The sequence below is a fragment of the Cynocephalus volans genome, chromosome 5, assembly GCF_027409185.1.
Source record: "Cynocephalus volans isolate mCynVol1 chromosome 5, mCynVol1.pri, whole genome shotgun sequence".
Classification (NCBI taxonomy): Eukaryota; Metazoa; Chordata; class Mammalia; order Dermoptera; family Cynocephalidae; genus Cynocephalus; species Cynocephalus volans.
The window spans coordinates 49,805,929-49,830,732 of record NC_084464.1 but is presented as its reverse complement, the minus strand read 5'-3'; the positions used below and the strand labels follow the sequence as shown (position 1 = coordinate 49,830,732).

Genomic DNA, 24,804 nt, shown 5'->3' with positions numbered 1-24,804 from the left:
AGCACAGCAGGGGATGTAAACTGCTGTTATAAACCTGACTCTGGACTTAGAGATATGAGGAGATGGGTGGTGGGGAAGGAAACCACAAGACCACTAGACAAGGAAAGTTAAGACACAGAAGGAGAGAAACAATTTTAACAAATTATACAAACCAAATTTTTGAAAGCCTGACATTCAAAATGAGTCTCCCCAAAGTAAAAATTACAAAACCCATGAAAAAAAAAAAAAAAACAACTAATGCTCAGAGCCAACATAAAAAATAATCAAAACAAAAACTCAGTCCAGGTGAAATTAATTTTATAGAACAATCTGGAAAAATAAATCTTTATGTTTAATCTGGAGTTGTTAGAGTATGAGAGGTATTGATGAAATAATATTGGCCATGAGTTGATAATTGTTGAAGCAAGGGGATCTCTACTTTCGCATATGTTTGAAATTTTCTGTAATAAAAATATTAAAAATAGTTATGTTTAGGATGCTCAAAGAGATAAGACATCTATACATCTATAGACTTAAAATTTACAGATCTGAGGATATATAAAAGATTCGAGAATATATAAAAATTTAAGAATCTATAGACCTAAGAATCTATAAAAAGGGCATAAAAATGGAAAAAACGTAGAAATGAAAAAAAAAACAGGTGGCCACAAAAAAAGAACCAATTAAAAATCTTTGAAAGGAAAAATGTAATAATAGAAAATTTTAGAAACTTAATAGACTTAATGGAAAAAAAGTATAGAATTAGAAATGTAGGAAATAGTGCTGAAGAATCCACCAATACAAAATTTTTTAAAAATTTTTTTTAAATGGCAGTGCAGTTAAGAGACAAGAAGGATAGTTTGAGAGGCTCCAAAACTAATGTATTTGAAATAATCATATTATCTTCTTGAGTTACAGGATTATTTTGTAAAATCCAGGAATGTTCAGGATCATCCCAAATTTTGAGAGTGTGTTGTATAGTGCAATTAGCAATCTTCTAGTGAAATGTCTGTACAGTACTCGGAAAAGAAAAAAGAAACATTCTTTAATGGATAAGGCATTCTACTCTTATGTACCTCGATATCATCCTTATTTTTAAGGAGTGGTGCTTCCATGATATTTCTAAGACAAAAAGAATCAGATTCCACATCAAATGGGGTTCCAGTTAACTCAGAGATTCGATCCCAGTGTCTCTGCTTCATTGCCTTATTGGTCATCATTTCTAATAGAGGACATGATTCACTGAAATCATCAATTCTTTTTTTGAGATCCAAAAAAGCTTGCCAATCTTTAAGTCCTTTTGGAAGTTTACGACATCTTTCAGAAGAGAAAAAATTATGTCAGCAACACATTTCTTTGAAGAAGGTTTTATGTAAATACAGCAATAGATCAGGGAATAAATGAGTTTTAGAAATATCTATAGGATCCTAAGAAGATAGGCATTATAAAAAAGTAAGCAAATTAGGTTGAAACTCACCTGTTTTGAAATTCCTGCAGTTCTGAGTTAATTTTTTCAATGTCTACATCTCCCCAAAGTATTTCATAATAACCACTAATATTGCTCATTACAGTATCATACAGTCCATACAGCTTCTGTAGCAAGTTGAGTTCCCTTCTGGGAAACAAAATAATTAAGTCGTCACATAACATGTATTTTTAAAATAAATTCCATTATTGGGTAGGCAGAGTTCATCCAATCAAATATTTCATACATTATGTGTACAATTGTCTTATAGATACCAAATGCATACAATTATATGGGTTTCTAATACAAAGACTTTGTTAAAGCTCTATCAACAAGGACAAGTTTATAGCTCCAAAATATCCAAATCATACTATAACTTGACATTATTTTATTTTTGATTATTTTATAAAGGAAAAATCTCTTTTTTTCCATGAGAAACTTACTATACCAATCACTGCAAACAATGTGACCAAAACTTAGTAACAAGATCAAAGCTAAGGCTAAAGTTTGATTTTATTTTATTTTTCTTAAAAATACAAGCTGGATTTTTATGAGAACATTTCCCTTGACTAAGTCCTGGTCTGTCTTAAGTCTGAGCTTAAACATCACTTTCCTACCAGAAGTTTTTTCTCTTGTGCCCAGATGGAGTTATAGCCAAAACAAGAATAAAAGATCTAAGAAAAGGAAAAGTTCTTAATTGTGTAAAACACTAAATCGACCACTCAACAGTTTGTGAATTCTCACAGAAATTCCTCAACCCTTAGTATACCATGAGGTTCCACTGGACCCAATTTTAGTTTTTGAGGATTTTTTTTAGTAGTTCTAATTATTTATAAGGATTGATATTCACAACTTTAATTCCTTATTAGAGGTAATGCAAAGACCAAAAATAAAATATACGTTTGTTTTCAATGGAGTAAAACTCATTCTATATTGCAATTACCCTATGGGTGCACTTGACCGTTTCATAAATCTAAGACATTCTTCAATGTTAGTTATCTAATTATTCCAATTCTTGATTCATTTTGCTTTTTCAACATTCTAAGAATTATTTCATTATTACTCACTGATTATTCCCAACTATGTTTAAAATGACTAAAGTAATAAGAAAAAAGAATAATGAAATCTCCTAAAGAATGATGGAATAGTGAAAAAAAATTACTCTTGCATCATCCTTCAAGTTTCTTATCGTGTTACCCAAAATATTGCATCATCTTTCAAGAAAATATTTTTAAAAAGAACTCCAGAGACACTATTTTTGTAGTCTTTTGATTTTTACTTGTTTAGCTTTCAATTAATAGAGTTAAGAGTTTAGAATTTTTTATTTTCTACCTAAAACAGCAAAGAGAAGAAAATTGACAAAGGGACGTATTTTCCAAGTATTAAACAGAAAAGAAACAGCAGCACTCTTACTTTTGATGGTGAAATTAACTGTACAATAACCATTTATGAATGAACAGTAGATTTCAATAAAGGCAAGGGCCTTATCATGCAATATGTTGCAATAGGAACCTAGACCATCCTATTTTGTGAAAAAGATAAGTGATGGTATTCTTTCATTATTTATGACATTTGTGTAAGTTTTATTTGACGCATTTCATAAGTGGAAAAATGTTAAAGGCAGATGTGTATTCAAAGAAAATGGATGATATAAAAATGAAAAAAAATCATTGAATTCATCATTCAAATCTAAAAGTAAAGATTTTTGTATTTATAGTGCAAAGAAGATGGCAGTCCTCTCTTTAAGAAAATTATGTGTCCAAGTTTTCAACAATCTTGACGGAAGTGCAAGAAAAATCAGAAGTAATGATAATGTAGAGAGATGAATATGAAATGTAGAACTGGTGTTTACAAGATGAGTATGCTCCAGGCTCATGCATGATAGCTACTGAGGAATTAGTCGCATTCAAATAATGGTCTCAATTTTGAGTATGTATCTTCAAACCAGGACATTATGGAGTAAAAGTTTACATTTACCTTGCTTAAATTCTTATTAAATTTTCTAATAAAGAGCTTTCCACCATTCTCTTATTCTTACTTCTATAAATTATTCATAAAATTATTTTTAAATATCAAAATAAAAATAGTCCATTGGTGCAGATGGTAAATGGTGCTTATTTTTCTTGCTATTCTGAGGGCTCACATATTGAATCTGACTGAGCGTGCATAAGAATCATCTAAAGAGTGTAAAAATGCAGATTTCCTAGGACCCAATCCCAGAGTTCCTAATTCAGTAAATCAGGGATAAGGAACAGACATCTGCCATTCTAACACAATTGGTTAATGGGTTAAGGTTGGAGAATGATTCTTTTAGAAAGAAAATACAAACGATCTACCCTAAATGGCTGAAGAATTCGTTTATCTTTAGAAAACTTCATGTCTCTTTTGCCAAGAAATTTCCATGCTGTGACTTTGAAGAAAGTCACCATAAAGTTCTTTTCTAAAGCCAAGACCGTAATAAGCTAATATCACTGTTTTAATATTGCTTTTGAGGAAAGATATATTTTAAAGTCTATTACAATATACTGTTTAAATCCTAGATCTACAGTATAAAATCAATTACTTTCTTTGGTCTTCAACTCAATAAATTCTATCTCTCCCCAATGGGGAAGAGCACTTTAGCATAAACACAATTAAAAAGGAAGGAGAGCCTAGGAGGGTTATTCCTCTAAATATACAAAAGTTATCAAAATTATAATGCTTCTGCATAACCACTGACACTATTCAAAAATAGTGAAAAGAAAAAATAAAGCATAAGCTAAATATAGGCCATGCATGCCCAGAATTTTTGCAATGTATTTTCTACTAGCCTAGAACATTTCTTTTGCATGTGGAGACTGTGTGTCCAACAGGTCAGAAAGAGCAGGAATAAGGGGAATATTCAGGAATGTTCCAAACCATGTTCCTTTCTGCATGATAAAAGATTTCATGGTGACATGATTCTTCTAATTGTCAGCATTTAATTATTTGCATGTAATACTTGTAACTTTTCTAAACTTACCTAGTTTTGTGTAAAATCTCATAGTCAGTCACAGGCAATCCAAAAAGTTGTTCACCAGATGAATATGTAACAAATTTTCTCCAGAGATCATCAAAATTGGCCTATAACAAAGGTTTTTAGATCATACTAAAATATAATTAATTCTAATCTCATTAAAACAAAATTTATTATAATCAACGTAAAAGCTAGTTTGAGGTTTTAGTAATATCTACAAAACTAGGACTTGTGAAGCTAATTTATACTGGTACCAAGCTATCAAAGGAAAAGTTAAGCACTTAGGAAAGTTAACTCATTCCAAAAGCATCTGCTTTATATAAAATTCATTCTTTTTATAGAAGACCTGTATTTCAAGTTCCCATATGCACATCTAAAAGTAATAAACTGCCTTTTAAGAAATCTATAATTCAGGCTTTTTCACTCATTTAGTCGGACCGTCTCTCCTTCCCACAGGGTTCAAATGAGTGAAGTGTCAGTATAATCCATTCAATCCTGCTTTCTCTACATGAAATAGAGTCTATACAATGAAAGATTCAATTATAACACCATTTTAAAAAATTCTAACAATTTCAATCAGCAAAGTTAATGCACATGTCTTTTGAATTGGAATTTGAATATCCTATACTTGGAATGTTAAATATTAACAGTGTTCAAAGCACTAATCCAAATAGAAGTAATCCACCTGTGACAAGATATGTGCACACTACATAAATAACATGTCAGTAAGGATCCTAAATTCTCAGCTCTGGAAAATATCTGGCATCAGACCTCACAGTGCTCAGACAGTAATACAGATTTGAAAATACATTCACATATTTTACAGGAGCCAAATCTGGAAGCTGTAAAGACACCAAAAGAACTACAACTAACTCTTAGCTTCTAGAGGGCAAGGGCCATATTTTGCACTTTTTGTATTCCTTGACGGTTAGCATAGTGGTTACTCCATAAATTTACTGAATGAAGAGTCAAGAGTTCATGGGACTATGTGAACACTAGGAAAGGAGAAACAATAACTTCAAAGTTATAATGCATTAAAATGACAATGTTTAAAATCTTATGAAGCTTGATCCAACTATAGGCTGTCTACCAGAGATTTGTCTCACCTATAAAGACATACACAGACTAAAAGTGAAGGGATGGAAAAAGATATACCACACAAATTGAAAAACAAGCAGCAGTAGCTATTCTTGTGTTGGATAAAGCAGGCTTTAAACCAAAAACCATAAAAAGAGACAAGAAGGCCTCTATATAATGATAAAGGGATATATCCAGCAAGAAGAGATAACAATTACAAATATATATGCACCCAAAACCAGAGCACACAGATATATAAAGCAAACACTATTAGACCTAAAGAAAGAGACAGACCTCCATATGATAATAGTTGGGGACCTGAACACACCTCTCTCAACATTGGACAGATCATGTAGGCAACAAATCAACAGAGAAACATAGTACTTAAACTATACTTTAGACCAACTGGACTTGGCAGATATCTACAGAACTTTTCATCCAACAACTAGAGAATATACATTCTTCACCACAGCACATGGAACAAACTTTAGGATAGATCATGTCTTAGGTCACAAATCAAGTCCCAACAAATTTTTTTAAAACGAAATCATTTCAAGTATCTTCTTCAGACTGCAATGTATTAAAACAAGAAATCAATAACAAGCAAAACTCTGGAAACTACACAAAAATATGAAAATTAAATAATACGCTCCTGAATGACCTATGGGCCCAAGAAGAAATTAAATAACAAATCAAAAAATTTCTTGAAACTGATGAAAAGAAAGACACATCATATCAAAACCTGTGGGATATAGCAATAGCAGAAGAGGGAATTTTATTGCAATAAATGCTTACATCAAAAGAATGAAAAGATTTCAAATAAACAACCTAACACTAAACCTCAAAGAACTAGGAAAACAAGAACAATACAATCCCATAATTAGTAGATGGAAAGAAAGAATTAAGACCAGAGCAGAACTAAATGAAATAGGCAACCAAAAAATGAAACAAAAGATCAATGAAACAAAAAAATTTGTTTTTTGAGAAGATAAGCAAAATAGACAAACCATTAGCTAGACTAACTAAAAAAAGAAAAGACCCAAATAAAAAAATCAGAAATGAATGAGGAGACATTATAACAGATACTACTGAAATACAAAGAATCATTAGAGACTATTATAATCTATACACCAATAAATTTGAAAACCTGGAGTTCATTAGTCCATTTCTGTTGCTTATAACAAAATACATAAAACTGAGTATTTCATAAAGAAAACAAAATTTATTGCTTATAATTTCAGAGGCTGGGAAGTCCAAAGTCAAGGGAACACAGCTGGTGAAGGCCTTGGTGGTGGTGACAGTGATGGTAGAGAATCACACTGTGAAAATGGTGGAGCAGAGAGAGCAGAGAGTAACCTCCTCATTCATTCTCTTTTTAAAACCCTCAGAACCATGTGCCTGACCACCACTATTAATCCATTCACTACTGCACAGTCATACAATCCAATGACCTCTTCAAGTTTCCACTTTTCAATTGCCATAATAGGATTTCCCACCCTCTTAACAGTCATAGTAGGGACCAAGTTTCCAATACATAAAACTTGGGGGACACAAGTCAAGCTTCAGTGAGTTTTGGGGGGACATAATTCAATCCACTACATAGAGGAAATGGATAAATTTCTGGACACATACAAACTACTAAGACTGAACCAAAAAGACATAGAAAACATGAACAGACTACTAACAAGCAACAAGACTGAAGCAGTAATCCACAGTCTCCCAACAAAGAAAAGCTCAGGACTGGAAAGCTTTCCTGCTAAATTCTACCAAACCTTTAAAGAGGAATTAACACCAATTCTCTTCAAACTATTCCAAAAAATTGAAACAGAAGCCATTCTCCCAAATTCATTCTCTGAGGCCAGTATCACCCTGATACCAAAACCAGACAAAGATACAATAAAAAAAGAAAAACTACAGACCAATATCCAATGAACATAGATGTAAAAATCCTCAACAAAATATCAACAAATGGAATACAGCAGCACATCAAAAAGAATATGCACCATGATCAACTGGGATTCATCCCAGGGATGCAAGAATGGTTCAATATACGCAAGTCAATAAATGTAATACACCACATCAACAAAATGAAGGACAAAAACCACATGATTATCTCAATAGATGCAGAAAAAGCATTTGATGAAATTCAACATCTCTTTATGATAAGGACTCTCAGCAAATTAGGCACAGAAGGAAAATATCTCAACTCAATAAAAGCCATGTTTGACAAACCTACTGCTAATATCATCCTGAATGGGAAAAAGCTGAAAGCCTTTCCCTTAAGAACAGGAACAAGACAAGGATGACCACTCTCACCACTCCTATTTAACACAGTATTGGAAGTAATAGCCAGAGCAATCAGGCAAGAGAAAGAAATTCAGGGCATCCAGATAGGAAAAGACAAAGTGAAACTGACCTTGTTTGCAGATGACATGATCCTGTATAGAGAAAAACCTAAAGACTCTACCAAAAAATTCTTAGAGTTGATGAATGATTTCAGTAAAGTTGCAGGATACAAAATCAACATGCAAAAATCAGTAGCATTTTTATACTCCAACAACAAACTAGCAGAAAAAGAAATCAAGAAAGGAAACCCATTTACAAGAGTCACCAAAAAAATTAAATAACTAGGAATCAATTTAACCAAGGAGGTGAAAGATCTCTACAATGAGAGCTATAAATCACTGCTGAAAGAAATTAAAGAGAACACAAAAAAATGGGAAGATGTACCATGCTCTTGGATTGAGAGAATTAACAATGTGAACATGTCCATACTACCCAACATAATCTACAGATTCAATGCAATCCCCATCAAAATACCAATGACATCCTTCACAGACATAGAAAAAACAATCCTAGCATTCATATGGAACAACAAAAGACCCTGAATAGCCAAAGCAATCCTGAGCAAAAAAAAAAAAAAATATATCAAGCTAGAGGCATTACATCACCTGACTTTAAATTATACTACAAAACTATAGTAACCAAAACAGCATGGTACTGGCATAAAGACAGACACTAGGATCAATGGAATAAAATAGAGAATTCAGAAATCAACCCACATGCTTAGAGCCAACTGATCTCCAACAAAGGCACCAAGAACATACATTGGGGAAAAGACTGCCTCTACAATAAATAGTGCCAGGAACACTGAACATCCACATGTAGAAGAATAAAACTAGACCTGCACCCCGTGCCGTATACCAAAATCAACTCAAAATGGATTAAAAACATTTAAATATAAGACCTGAAACTATAAAACTCCTAAAAGAAAACATAAGGAAAACACTTCAGGAAATAGGACTGGGCAAAGACTTTATGAATAAGATCTCAAAATCACAGGAAACAAAAGAAAAAATACACAAATGGGATTGTATTGAGCTAAAAAGCTTCCGCATAGCCAAAGAAACAATTAGAGTGAAAAGACAACATACAGAATGGGAGGAAATATTTGAAAACGATGCATCTGACAAGGGATTAATATACACAATATACAAGGAACTCAAACAACTTAACAGTTAAGAAAAACAAGTAACCCTATTTAAAAAATGGGCAAAGGAGGTGAATAGGCATTTCTCAAAGGAAGATATACAAATGGCCAACAGACACATGAAAAAATGCTCAACATCACTCAGCATCAGGGAAATGCAAATCAAAACCACACTGAGATATCATCTCACTCCATTTAGACTGGCTATTATCAAAAGACAGAATCACAAATACTGGTGAGGATACAAAGAAAGAGGAGCCCTCCTACACGATTGGTGGGACTGTAAATTAGTGCAGCCACTATGGAAAAGAGTGTGGAGGCTCCTCAAACAACTACAGATAGAACTACCACACAATCCTGCAATCCCACTGCTGGGTATATACCCCCAAAATGGAAATCATCATGTCAAAGGAATAACTGCCCTCCCATGTTTATTAAAGCTGTATTTGCAATAGCAAAGAGTTGGAGCCAACCTAAATATCCACCAATGGATGACTGGATAGCAAAATGTGGTGTATATATACACAATGGAATACTGGAGTGCCATAAAAAAGAATGAAATTCTGCCATTCAAAGCAACATGGATGAACTTAGAGAAAATTATGTTAAGTGATATAAGTCAGGTACAGAAAGAGAAATACCACATGTCCTCACTGAAAGTGGGAGCTGACAAAAAAAAAACAAATAAAAAAGAAAGAAAGATACAACAATCTCAATAATATGGACTGGACTTCCAAAAGGAGAGAACAGAACTGAGGTTACCAGAGGTGGGAAGGGGGGAGGTGCAAGGGGGGTTAGTGAGAAATCAGTGAAAGGTCACAAAAAAGGATACATTGTGTTATGTTGAATATACTAATTATCCTGATTTAGGAGCATCACATATTGCACACAGGTATTGGTATTCAACATGGTACCCCACAGATATGTACATTCAACCATGTTTCAATTAAAAAATGAAAATAAATAAGTAAATAAATAAAATAAAATCTCGTTATTGTGATAAAGTATTGTTGGATACCAATCACTCACCCCTTTTTTCCTTCAGGTTCCAAATAATATAAAAAGATCAGTAGTACTAGCCAAACATCAGCTTTGTCAATAGGCCAGCAGAGTGTCCAATAACTCCCAAAGAGTAAAGTAAAGTTGCATTAGAGAACACCACTAGGACTCAAGGCCCAATATGAGGCTCCTATTTCTTCCCCAGATCTAGATCTTGGCACCTGCTTTGGCAGTTGGGGGTCTGCTTTTGAGGAGAGTTGGTTCTGCAAATCTGACCCCAAGTCACATATCCAGCCAGATGCATGGCAAACAGTTTACTTGACTCACACCCCCAGGCATAGGAAGAACAGAAGTACAAAAAGGCAAGCTATGAGCCTTGTCTTTTCAATGAAGTGACAACACCCCTGATAAAAGTATGACACATAATTTCCTAGTTTCCGACCAATAAATTGGTTTACATCACATACCCTAAACTTTCCCTGTAAATCTGGAGACAAGGTCATCTGCGCAAAGAAATCCCAAAGCTTCTCTTCTCACATTCCTTACTTCAGAAAATAGCTCTACCTTCATCTATTTGACCAAGCTGGAAACCTTGATCTTTTTCCTTCAACCCAGGCTACAAGCCTGTCAGTTCTTCCTCTTTAATATAAGATCCATCCTGTTTTCTTCATTCTACTGCTGCCACTTGCTTGGTCTCAATCAATTTCTTGCTTGGATTACTGAAACTGCCATCAGTCTGACTTGACTAACCTCCCCGCAAGCTATTCTCCACGCTAATGCTACAGAAATCTTTTAAAAACACAACTGCTTTAAAAATCCAAGTGTGATTATATCACTCCCAGCTTAGAATCCTCTAGCCCTCAGGACAGGATCTAAAGTCCTTATTGCAGCCCACCAGGCACTCCATTAGTGGTCTCTGCCTGCTCTGCTGCCCCATCTCTCAACACTATCCTCTGCCCACTGCACCCCACATTACACTCCTTACCTCTCCCTAAATCTCCCTGCTTCTATCGTTATTGCTGGGCCTCTGTATAAGCCACAAATTCTGCCTAACTTGCTTTTCCTCCTTCCCCTGGATAACTCTAATTAGTCCTTCAAAGTGCAGCTTAGATGCCTCCTCTTCCAGAAGCCTTCTCTGTGTGTCCCAACAGCCCCCATCTGGGTTGAGAGCCTCTTATATCTGTTTCCAAAACATGACTTCACATACCTAGGTCACAGCACTTATCACATGGTTTGGAAGTATCTCTCTCACTTGGAATTTCTCTCCAAGGCTTCAGCAGCTTACAGGTTAAGAACCATTTCTTAACCAAGTATCTATTGACCAAGCCACACAGTAGGCACCTGATAAATATATTTTTAACTACTGAGAATGTAGGTGGAATAGGGGACATAAAGAGAACATAAACATTGTTCAGCCAGTGTAGGAAACAGGAAAAAGAAGAGGAACAAAGAATAAAACTGCCTAGTGCTCCTGAGGGGCAACTTTACACAGGAATTCAGGAATCTGCAAAACATTAATCCAAATGGGTGTGTGGATTTTCTCTAGATGTGCTCAGCAATCTGAGTGTAGGAAAAGATGGTGAATGGTTGGCCTACCTAATCCAATGAGTACTATACAGTCTGAGGTAGAACAAAGGAGCAGGGAAGTTTAAGGTGTTGGACACGAAAGAAAAATAAGAGATACAAAGGGAAGGGAGGAAAACCATTTGCCAATGTTTAAAATCTTATTTTGACAGATTTTATTATACTATGAATTTTTATCATTTTACATGTCAAATGAGATACTTAGAACTAGAATAAGGTATACACTTAGGTTCAAAATCAGGGTCTTATTCTCTAAAAATATAGAGCAATATTCCGTGGAGAAGAGCCTGGAGGGACACAGAAAAGAAATCAAGAAAGGAATAGATTACATCATTCAGCAAATTAGAATTCACTTAAAATCTGCATGCACTTTAGGCATTAACTTTTTTATTTTAAGGTAAAGCATAAATTTGCCCTAAAATCATTTTTAAAAATAATATATTGTCAATGTAACTTGAAAAAATGTGGTTTTACCTGAAATATCTGTAGCCTGTTGCTAGCTTCTTGAGGTGGTATATTTGGAACCATGGGTCCTTCCTGTAAGGAATAATATAATCCCCATTTTCACTCTTAATCATTTGTCAATTTATACGGTTTATCTATTATTTCCCTTTAAATAAATAAGCATTATTTTATTTGTTTTTTTTTTTTTTTTTTGTCGTTTTTTCGTGACCGGCACTCAGCCAGTGAGTGCACTGGTCAGTCCTATATAGGATCCGAACCCGCGGCGGGAGCGTTGCTGCGCTCCCAGCGCAGCACTCTACCAAGTGCGCCACGGGCTCGGCCCATAAATAAGCATTATTTTAAATTTAAATGATCTAATTTGTCCTGTACTTGAAGCTTTCATTTATTTTTGTAACAGTTTTATTAAGATATAATTCACATACTATATGATTCACCCATTTAAAGTATACAATTCAATGGTTTTTAATATATCCACAGAGTTGTGCAACTATTATTACCACAATCAATTTTAGAACATTTTCATCACTCCAACTTCCATTCCTTTTTAAAGGACCTTGACACAGCTAATTAAAAAATGTCACAAAATTACTTCCTGTATGAAGTGTGTACCATGAGAGCTTTATAGAATTTCATTTATGATTACTAATGCTAATGCTGTGGTTATGCTTTAGAATAACTGATATGGAGTTCTGAGAACAGTCTCCTTTTACTAATTGTTCAGTCCAGTATGGGAATAGGGACACACAAGCTTAAACACTTGGAATAAGCAGAAGGCAGTCTCTGGTGGCCATGAGCCAGAACACAGCTTTGAAAAACAGTCCCCCAAATAATCAAAGGAATAAAAGAACTTCCTGTATAGTTGCAGATTGAGGATATTAACATGGTCTGCACAATCATGAATATTATAGATATGCTAAATAATAGACCAGATTCCCAATATAATAGTGTTAAAAGGTAAACTGAGGCACGATAAAATTTTAGAGAGTTTATCTAGGCACACAGCAATTCATGAGTCAGGCAGCTTCAAACCAGAAGTGGTTCAGGGGATGCATTACAGAGATGTAAGGAATAAGCTTTTTATACAGTAATTATAAAAAGAAAATATTTTATTAGTTTCAGTTATAAAGTTGCCTTTTTTGGTCTATCCTGCTGGAAAGTTCCCCATTATTTAATTATAAGTTTGTTCACTTCTGATTGGTTGAGCTTAAGTTCTGTTTATTTTTAATACAGGCATTCACAAGAAAAAGCTCAAATTGTTTCACTTATGTTTGCAAATCAATCAAGGTTAAGGTCACTTATGATGTCTAACTGGATCTGTCTGCTCAGGGATTCTTCAGGCCTGGTTTCCATTTTAATTTACTTTAACAATGGAATCATGAGACAAATCAAATGTTGATTAATCCAACTAAAAGAGATAAGTTTAGTGCATGTAAAAAAAAAAAAAAAAGCATTATATAAGTAGCACCAAGGGCTTAACTCAACTTACAAACACAGATCCATTGTAACCACTAAGAGAAAGTAAAATATTTTAGGGGACTATATCCAACTTTGAGTTTAACTTCAAGGAGGTCAGCATTAGCAGTCAGAATACCAGGCTGAGTATTCTGTGGGACTGACTCAGTATGACATTTATTATTTATTTCAGGCACATAATACCCAGGTATTAGGTTGTTTATAGTTTCTTACAACCTTCCAACAACTTTTTCTACCACGAGATTTTGGCCCTGAGAAAGGACAAAACTAGACCCTTTGTACCTTCCACAATCTCTGAAGTTGTTGCTCCTTTTAACAGTCAAATCTGCTTTCTTTCTCTATAAAATATACTTAAAGGATTAGATATCCCCTTTTTATATATCTGCAAATATGCAAATACAGGCACTTACATACAATGTACCTATTTCTCAGGGTTCCTCACTTTCATTTCACATATACCTATCACAGAACATTTTAACACACAGCATGCAAATACTTAAATTACCGTCTCATATGCTTCTGCAAAGTTGACTACGTCCTCACGAAAAACTTCCACAGACTCAAGCAGATTATTTTTAAACTGTGGCTGCACTTGAACGAGTTCATCTTGTACAGCAACCTAGAATAAAAAAGAATATTCAACATGACAGTGAAAGTAACGTATTAAAAATGAAAACTACAGTTCTATTCCAGCAAGTTTGTTGTGTCATAGATGTCCTATATGAACAAGGATGTCTCCGTTTGCCTGTAATAAGATACATAAACAACCCAAATTCACCTACAGGAGATTCTAGTTTGTGACCCAAGAGGCCCTCATGTTCTCTGTAACTGCAGTGAGCAAAAAATTTTCTGGCTGAGCCAGCTCAGGCCATCGCTGTGGACAAGGCAAGAGTTACTATTATAAACCCAGTCTGGGTCATGCACTGCCTAGGATAAGCAATCTCTGGTAGATTCACATGGCTGCAGTGGTTGGAGCAATTCCCTAAAAGAAAGTGATCTTACTCTAGGCATAAAAAAAAATAGCAAATACCCTCCACAATGGTCTTGAAAGCTTCTGCTTAAACCTTCAATAATAATAGCTAACACTTAAATAATGCTTACTATCTACCATGGTCTTTACATATGTAAACTAATTTAACACAACAACCCTATGCAGTAAATTATATTATGCTAATTTTATATTCTACTGCTGCCACTTGCTTGGTCTCAATCAATTTCTTGCTTGGATTACTGAAACTGCCATCAGTCTGACTTGACTAAGGTGAGAAAACTGAGACACAGAGAGGCTAAATAACTTCCTCAAGGTCCCCAGTACCAGTAAGAAGCAAAAAGGTCAAGATTCGAAATCTGGTAGTGTGGTTCCAGAGCCCCTGATCTTAACCACTCTCAACAATAGCATCTATCTATAGGTTGGAATATATTTAATCTATTTATATATTAATCTATATATTATATTAATCTAATAGGTTGGAACATATTTAATGATTGTAATATAGAACAGTCTATCTATGCTAAAGGATGGGTCAGTGGATTTAACAGTAATAGTTAAAGAGATAGAAGAACAACCCAACTGAATCTTTTCCATTAAACAATAACAGAAAATAGAGTTTCACTACATCTCAATGGACAGTTCTCAGATTCCTTTCTAAGACTTTCTCCTCTGACTAACCAACAAGTATTTTTCAAAGTAAGTATTAGTCAATATTAAATAAACATGAGTATAAAAAAAGTATTTTATATATACATTACCTCCAGTGAGCCTCACAAACACATATAAAAAAGTATTAATATTCCCAAGTGATGACAAGAAGAAATTGAGAAACAAAGGTTATTAACTTGCATAAGATCCAGTTGACCGGTGGCAATCACAAGTCATGACCCCAATTCAGTTCTGTGTCCTTTCTGTGCCTTGCTTCACTATCAGTGACAAATCTTTCCATAAATAAGAAATTTTAAGCTAATGTCCAATTTAATTAATATTTAATAAAAAATTTTCAGTACAATTAAAGAATGTGGGCCATCCCTTAGAGTTCATTTTTAATGTCTAACCTGTGATGTGTAAATGTTTACCAACTTCAAAAGTGCTTAGAGGAATTTGTAGCTATTAATACCTACATTAAAAGAAAAAAAATCAGTAACCAAACCATCCACCTTAATAAACTAGACAAAGAAGAACAAATAAAGCCAAAGTAAGCAGAAGGAAGAAAATAATAAAAACCAGAGCACAAATAAATTACATAGAGAATAAAAAGCAACAGAGAAAATAAAAAAACAAAAGTTTCTTCTTTGAAAAGACTGACAAAATTGACTAACTTTTAGCTAGACTAACCAAGAATAAAGGAGAGAAGAATCAAAATGCTAAAATTAGGAATGAAAGAGGGGACATCACTACCAGCCTTACAGAAATAGAAAAGATTTTAAGGGCACAATCAAAAGAGTGAGCAGGCAACCTATGAAATAGGAGAAAATATTGCAAGTCATATATCTGATAAGGAGTTAATGTCCAGAATATATAAAGAACTCCTATAACTCAACAACAAAAAAAAAACCCCAAACACTCCAAAGGACTTGAATAGACATTTCTCCAAGAAGATATACAAATGGCCAACAAGCATATGAAAAAATGCTCAATATCACTAATCATTAGGGAAATCAAAAGCTCAATGAGATATCACCTCACTATTAGGATGGCTACTATCAAGGAAACAGAAAATATCAAATGTTGGCAAGGACATAGAGAAAATAAAACCCTTCTGCACCATTAGTGGCAATGTAAAATGGTGAAGCAGCCATAGAAAACAGTATAGTGTTTCCTCAAAAAATTAAAAATAGTATTACTACATGACCCAGCAATTCCACTTCTGGATATATACCCAAAAGAACTGAAAGCAGGGTATCAAAGGGATATTTGTTCAACTCTGTTCATAGCTGCATTATTCACAATAGCCAAAAGGTGGAAGCAACCCACATACCCATTGATGGATGAATGGATAAACAAAATGTTGTATATACACATAATGAAATATTATTCAGCCTTACAAAGGAAGGAAATTCTGACACATGCTACAACGTGGATGAATGTTGAGGACATTTTGTTAAGTGAAATAAGCCAATCATAAAAAACAAATATCACACGAGTCCACCTATTTGAGTCAAATTCATAGGGACAGAAAATGGAGAGGAGTTGTTTAATCGGTATAGAGTTTCAGTTTTTCAAGATGAAAAATTCTGCAGATTGGTTGCATAACACTGTGAATATACTTAAACACTGCTGTACTCATAAATGGATAAGAAGGTAAATTTTGTGTCATTTTACCAAAACTTTTTTTAAAAAGCTTAGTACAAAGCTACAGTAATCAAGACAGTGTGATACTGGCATAAGGACAGACATATAGATCAACAGAATAAAAGAGTCTGAAATAAACCCTTATATCCTTTACATTTATGGTCAAGTTATTTTCAGTAAGGGTGCCAAGATAATTCATTGGCAAAAGGATAGGTTTTTTCAATAAACGATGCTGAGACAACTGGATATCTACATGCTTTTGCATGAAGATGGACCTCTAACTTACACCATATACAAAAATTAACTCAAATGTATCAGAGACCTAAATGTAAGGGCTAAAATTATAAAACTCTCATAAGAAAACATAAGAGTAAATCTTTATAACCTGGATTTGACAATGGCTTCCTAGATACAATACCAAAGCACAAGTAACAAATGAAAATAGACAAATTTGAGGTCATCAAAATTAAAAACTTTTGTGCTTTAAAAGACACCATCAAGAAAGTGAAAAGAAAACCCAAAGAATGAGAAAAAATACTTGCAAATTATTTATCTAAGGGCCTTGTATCCAGAATACAGAACGAACTCTCACAACTCAAAAATAAAAAGACAACCCAATTTTAAAAACAAGCAAAGAATTTAAATTCACATTTCTCCCAAAAAGACACACAAATGGCCAATAAAATGGTCACAGAAAAGACACTCAATATCATTAGCCATTGGGAGAATGAAGTACTAGTACTGGGGCAACATGAATGAACCTTGAAAATTTATGCTAAGTGAAAGAAGTCAGTCACAAAAGACCACATGCTTGTATCATATGATTCCATCTATACTTAATGTCCAGAAAAGGTAACTCCACAGAGACAGAAAGTAGATAAGGGGTTGCCAGGGATGGGATAAGAGGGAGAATGGAGGGTGACTGCTAAGGGGTACAGAGTATCTTTGGAGGTTGATGAAAATGAGATAAAATTAGTTCTAAAACTAGATAATGAGGTGGTTTTATGCAACTCTATGACTATATTAAAAACCACTGAATTGTATACTTTAAAATGGTAAATTTTATGGTATGTGGATTATATCTCAATAAGATTGTTATAAATAATATATATTAAGATCTAAAAGTATAACACATTTTTTCTGGAGATAGTGACTTAAAAAAACAAGATAATTAAATTTGTACTTACAGCTTTGCTCTGCAACTTGTTGAAAGAATATCTCAAGGTATCAACTCCTTCTGATTCTTCTTTGGTTACTTCAACTTCAAATCTGTTTAAAATAGCATAGGCTTCCTGCAGAGTTCAGGTAGAGGTCAGAAATATCACAAGGGAAAGCAATTGCCAAATCATTTAGATGCCTTCTAGAAACATGTTCCTATGTCTTAGAAGACAGCATATTCTAGAAGAGTGTTTTCCAAAATTTATACAAAGCACCTTTAGATTCTCACTGACTACCAGATATTGCCTCTAGATCATAGGCTCTGAAATCTGCATTTGATAAACACCTAGGTGATTCTGATGGAGATGCAGGCAGATCACACTGAGAAACGCTATTCTACAAAATATCCCATAGAATGATTTTCTGTCTGTCTCTCTCTCCTCCTTGATCTTGTGCTAATACCACACATGATAATTTCCCATACTCTATTAAAACAGGGGTTGGCTATATAAGGCATGGAATGAAATGATGATGTGGGATAGTCCAAAGAAAAGAAACTTGAATGATTCAAAGGATGTATTGGCAATTGGCTTTACCAAAACAATGTATGCTGAAAAAATAAGCTTCTGTAGTCATGAAAAAAATATGATAATTTATGAAATTTTGAGGAGTTACTGGTCAGCATCCAAAATTCCCAAATACCAAGATTTTTAAAATAATAAAAATATGAAGTTCATCAGCTATAAAAGAGTAGAAACTCTAAATGGGTTCAAGAAAGCATATAATAGAAATGAGCTTTGGGTACCAAGAGGAGGCAGTAGGGGCGCCAATTTCCCAGATATTGCAGGCAATAAGGGAGAGGACTGTCCGTAGAGAACTTAAAAAACAATAATAAAATGAGTTAAGAGTCTGATTTTTCCTAATTTTTTTTCTTTTGTGGCTGGCTGGTATAGGGATCCAAACCTTTGACCTTGGTGTTACAAGGCTGTGCTCTAACCAACTGAGCTAACCAGCCAGCTGTAAGAATCTGATTTTTATTATCAACATGAGTTACAAATTCTAAACATTAGTCAGAAAATACTTGTGATAGACAAAATAATGGCCTCCCTAATGTTGTCCACATCCTGATCTCCAAAACCTGTGAATATATTACCTTAGTGGCAAAAGGGACTTTGTAGAAGTGATTAAATTAAAGAGCATAAGATGGGGAAGATTATCCTGGATTAACCAGGTGGGCCCAATGGAATCACAAAGACCCATATAAGGGAAAGAAGGAGGCAGAAGAGTCAGAGCCAGAGAAGATATGATGACAGAAGCACAGATAGGAATGTTGCCATTGCTGGGAGGGGGCTATGAGCCAAGGAAAGTGGGTAGCTCCTAGAAACTAAAGAAGACTGGGAATGGATCCTCCCCTAGAGCATACAGAAGGAACTCAGTCCTGCTGACATCTTGATTTTAGGGCATAAGACCCATTTTTGGATTTCGGATCTCTAGAACTGCAAGATAATAATTGTGTTACCGTAAGCCATTAAGTTTGTAATAGGAAATTATCACAGTACTCTTTCCTAAAAACATCTTTTGCTGATCTAAGTTCCATCAGTTTACTATTGAGCCTGGATGAACCATTCCCACCATACTGCCCGTAGTATACTACCAGTCATGAGTAAGACCTGTAGTTGGTTTCTAAGGAAAGCCTAAGATATTTGGAGAATTTGCCTAACATGTTGGGATTCACATGAGAGAGTGTAACCATTTCTTTCCATAAAATGTTGGTGCCAGTATGAGAAACTGAACACACATCGGACTGGCTAGTTGCTCAGTTGGTTAGAGCTGGTGCTGATAACACCAAGGTCAAGGGTTTGGATCCCTCTATCATCTAGCAGCCAAGAAAAACCACAAACAAAAAACTGAACACTGTCTAGCCCAGTACAGCATTAACAATATATTGATATTCCCTTGTATGATGTTCACTGTTGATAACTGTCAAAATTCCCCCCAAAGCCATCAATATCAAAAAGGAGAAATAGGCAAACTGTGCCATATAATAGATGTAGAAATATGTTAACAGGATCAAGTTTTAGTGTGTATGCATTTCCAAAAAAAAAAAAAAAAACCTTTCAAGAAAGAAATTGCAATAATTTCTTACTTCAATTGGTCCCAAAGTCATGTCCATTTGAATTTCATTGTCACGGATACAAGACAAGGCTTCCATTGCAAATCTGACATCATCTAAATCACGAATAGGTCTAGATAACTTTTTCAAGAATTCATTGATAAATGTTATCATGTCTGACATTTTCTTTTTGTATTCTTCATTCAAGTATCGGCAGAGCAACATTTTCCATGCCTTAGCCTCAATTGATAAGGCTAATTTCATTGGCTCTGATGAACACAAGAAAAGATTAAAATAGAATACAACTGATATTCTGAAACTATTCACTTTCTGCGTAATCTGAGCCTCTATAACTGCACTGTTCAATTCAATAATCACTAGCCACATGTGAGAGCTATTGAGCACCAGTCTGAATTAGATGTGCTGTAACCACATGGTGGAGCTATTGAGCACCAGTCTGAATTAGATGTGCTGTAACCACATGGTGGAGCTATTGAGCACCAGTCTGAATTAGATGTGCTGTAACCACATGGTGGAGCTATTGAGCACCAGTCTGAATTAGATGTACTAGATTTTGAAGACTTAATTCCTATCCCCATGGAGTATGTTCAGCCGTGCACAAGAAGAACAATACAGCCCGTGGGGAAGAATTTCTGACATTAGTCCTATGACTGTGCTGTGTGAAACTTGCTCGTCCCCCCATCTTCCTCTAGTGAACCCCACACAAGGGATTGAAATCTACTTTTTTGTCTGTCAAAGCAGGACTCCAGTTTTTTTGTTATTCTACTCCCTCTTCATCCAAACGGTTAGAGTGTTTGTATAACCTGGCCCTGTTTCTTGGGCCTAGCCAACTGTTCCAGGTCAATCCTGACCTTCTATGAACCAATGAGAATCCTTTCTTGAGAGTTTGGAATGAGCCATGTGGTGTGAGAAGCAGAGAAAGTCATGCACAGAAGGAAGCAGAAATGAGAAGCAAAGAGAAAGGGCTTCCTCAGCTTCCTATACTGTCCTTGGTTCTGGTCCATTCCAAAGGGCCAGTTGCATCTTGGAATCTGGGATACACTTTTTCCCCCTTACTGTAGCTCAAATGGGTTTCTGTTTCTTGAAGAAAAAAAAAAAAAAACAGCTCTAACTAGTTAACTCTACCTTACCAATCCTTACCCATTCCCCTTTTCCTCTTGGGGCCTCTGTACTCCCCAGCTCTGCCAAGCTTGAAACATGGTTGCTCTCCTCTCAACTTCCAACAGTTAAACTGAGAGACCTCTGAGGCTAAGGAAAAAGTCTAGCCCAAGAATGACCATTCAGCCAGCTTGTTGACTGAGGCCATGAGACCATTTCTCACGAGATCCTCTCATGGGCCCATTCCTCCTTTTCCTCAGGTACCAGGGATTCAGTCCACCTTCTCCTTTCTTTATACATATCATCACCTCTTCTGTTTTTTAGTTTCCTCTCTCCAAGCACACTGGCCCACTACAACACGATGACACAGTTGTTTTTTGTATGAAGGATGATAGTGCTAACCATAATGAGGAGACAAACAGAATATTTTTTTACATAATAGAGTACAATTTCCAAAACTCTATAGAAGTTCTTGTATTGTTGCCCCTAATGTATGGTTTCTGATTTCTAGCTAAATAATACCTTCAAGTCCTTTTGATTCTTCCTCAAATTAAATCCTTTCTTGGAAAATATAATAAAAATAATATTTAAATATTTATGGAACATCAACTATTTGTCAGGTGTTATGCTAAGTGTCTCACGAAGCAGTTCATGAGGTGGATACTGTCATTACCACCACCAGAGGAAACGGAGGTTAAAGAGGTCAAAATAACCCAAGCAGTCAAATCCAAGAGCCACAGGGACATTAACTCCTTGAGAATAGCTCTGAAAATCTACTGGGAAGATATAATTGATTTAAAGTAGTTCTTTCAAATATCGTCCAAGAATAAAATTTTCCCACAAACTTAGGACAAGACTGATTATTCTGTAGCCATGCTAACAATTAGTCACCACAAACAGCTTTAAACCCAAACCGTAAACCAACTCACCTCAGTTCTCATACTTCTGCAAGTCAATCAGTGTCAGCCCCTCCCCTCTGAATGTCAACTAATCAGGAGGGAGTACTCCAATACACCCCCCTCTGATCACCAATCAACAACAGTCTGACCTGAGTCAACATCCTTCTACAGATGAGGTCAACCTGTTTACATCCACAGTCCTTGATCTCCATACTGCCCAGACCCTGCATATAAGAACAATAATCTGTCCTGCTAGAGACCCTGTGCCTGACAGCACAGCTCTCCCTTACTAGAGTAAGCAATAAAGTCAGCCGGTTCTTTTCATTTCAGACATAACTGGTTGTCTCACTATCCTTTGATACTCTAATCCCAAATAGATAACTTCTCAGGAGACCTCGAAGTGTTTGATTCCTATCTCACATAGACAACCTCCACCTCACAGTAATCTAGAAGAGAATTTCGCCTGTAGATTTAGTGGTTTGACTGCCAATTGTGCAATCAGCCTGTGTAATGTGTGTGTGTGGTGTGTGTGTATAAAGAATATTGAAGGCCCAGAACTATTTAACATTTATAATATTATAGCAAGGAAGCTTAATAACTGCTAGCTAAATAAAGTAACATTTCACATGAAAATACAGATACTTTACATAACAAATACTTTTAAATACCTGTATGCAATTCAAGTGCTCCTACAACAATAACAGGCTTCAACTCATCAATCTCCTGTTCAAAAGTAGCATAGTGTAGAATTTCTGATCTGATTTCAGTCAGAGAGGGATTGTTAGCCAAAAACTCCTGTAGTAAAGGAACAAAGGAACCATTATTTTCTTTAATTTCTAACAGTATAAATCTTATATTTCTAACAGTTAAATTAAAAAATTGCATTTGCTGACATACTTTTAAACTCGTACATGCTGGGGGCTCAGAAAAGAATGGGATATCCTGGTAGTATCAGAAGAGGAAGCAAGGTGAGGTCTACCTATGGATGGTTATTCAGAGCCTTAAATTTCCTTGAGTCTCTAACCAAAAATACTGCTAAGCCTACATGAGTATGGCACATTCTTGAATACCTGGCCTCTGGACAATGCCTGGCACATAATCGGTACCAATCGTTTAAAGGAATTAAAAGGAAATCTGTCGGAGCCTCATTATTATCAATTGCTTCAGAGTGTACTGAAAGTTTGTGAGAATTACACCAGCCAGAATGTGTCAGGTGCTTCTTAGCGTTTACAGGTTCTTGGCCTCTGCTCGTGAGTTTCTGTCATCGTCACTGATATTTTCCTGGTCCCCCCTTAAGAGTTAGAGACTACTAAAACCCAAACGACATCACGAGTAGCAGAAATGTACCTTCACTTTCACATCTCGGTCCTCTGTCCAGAGAGTCTTGTACTTCTGAAAGTCCTGCAGGGCCTCATGAGCCACCTTTCTCAGGGAATTCACAGAGGAGGACAGGAGGAGGACCAACTTAGAAACATCCTTGTGCTCTGCCACACCTGGGTAAAAATTCTTCAGCTTCCTCGCAGGAACAATTTCTTCAAAAGATTCTGAAAACAGATGTTTTTATATTGTATACAACTTCCGTATTCAACTTTAAATATTATCTATTTTAATATTTACAGATTTTTTTCAAACCGTATTTTCTTAAAGACTCTTCCTCCAAGTGATTAAGAGCTATTCCAAGTAATTAAGAGCTATTCTCTTGCTATCTTCACTCCTCTTATAAACTATCATGTTAGACTTTAAGTCTGGAAAAGACTGTGTTATTCAGAGGCAGAAATGAAAGACTGATTAAAACCTCCCAATTTTTTTGAAGACCTTTGAGAAAAAGTTAAAAGTTGAAATTTCTACCCTGTGGAACAGCAAAGCGGCTAAAGGAGACACACCCAAATGACCAGTTATTTAATCTCCTTGTGAGGATTAAGTGAGACAGCCTATGTTCGTCTTCAGCTCAGCATCTGGTATATAAAGATCATACAATAACTATAAACCACAACTAAACTAACATCTTTTAACAAAACACAAACCTGATCACATCACTGCCTTGATCAAAACTTCTCAAATATTCTCCATCAAACAGAGATTATCCAGATACTTTCATATGGCCTATACAGCACTTGACTTCTTTAAAACAGTGGTTAACAATTAAAAATCATGATATTTCACATAAAATTCCAGATTTCCAGCTTCTCTTTTAAAATGTTATAACATGGTGGTTCGGGCATGTTCCTGCACAGCAACAATTAGCTGAAGCTGATTAGTGTCTGTTGAATTTACCACGGTCCCCTCTAAGCCCAGGACACTCATTTGTTCTTTCATTTCGTCTAACATATACAAGGTATTGGCTTAATTAAATTAATTAATTAATAATTAATGGCATTGCATGTCTTGGTAGCTCAACCCGTTTTACCGCTGAGAAGTATTCCATCGTATGGATATACCACTTTTGTTTAGCCTTTCATCAGTCTTGGGACATTTGTGTTGTTAGCAATTTGGGATGATTATGAATAATGCAGCTATGAAAGTTCACATACAAGTCTTTCCATGAATATGTGATTTCATTTCTCTTGGATAAATTCCTAGGGGTAGAAATTCTGAGTCATATGGTAAAGATATGTTCAACTTTTTTTTTTTTTAAAGATGACCAGTTAGGGGATCTTAACCCTTGACTTGGTGATATCAGCACCACGCTCTCCCAAGTGAGC

The 24,804-nt window shown here is 35.2% G+C and overlaps 1 protein-coding gene across 2 annotated transcripts in view; it reads right to left on the bottom strand.

Moving 5' to 3' along the window:
- The window catches only part of DNAH8 (dynein axonemal heavy chain 8), a 272,139-nt gene that overhangs the window by 168,625 nt on the left and 78,710 nt on the right, over nucleotides 1-24,804 (bottom strand). For both annotated transcript variants that reach the window (XM_063096081.1, XM_063096082.1), the window contains exons 23-31: nucleotides 23,450-23,646; nucleotides 22,771-22,897; nucleotides 20,118-20,353; nucleotides 18,001-18,105; nucleotides 14,033-14,146; nucleotides 12,064-12,126; nucleotides 4,446-4,546; nucleotides 1,457-1,594; nucleotides 1,056-1,296 (exon numbers count right to left, since the gene is read on the bottom strand). In XM_063096081.1, coding sequence (XP_062952151.1) covers nucleotides 1,056-1,296; nucleotides 1,457-1,594; nucleotides 4,446-4,546; nucleotides 12,064-12,126; nucleotides 14,033-14,146; nucleotides 18,001-18,105; nucleotides 20,118-20,353; nucleotides 22,771-22,897; nucleotides 23,450-23,646 — 1,322 coding nt within the window. The remainder of the gene's footprint in view (nucleotides 1-1,055; nucleotides 1,297-1,456; nucleotides 1,595-4,445; nucleotides 4,547-12,063; nucleotides 12,127-14,032; nucleotides 14,147-18,000; nucleotides 18,106-20,117; nucleotides 20,354-22,770; nucleotides 22,898-23,449; nucleotides 23,647-24,804) is intronic.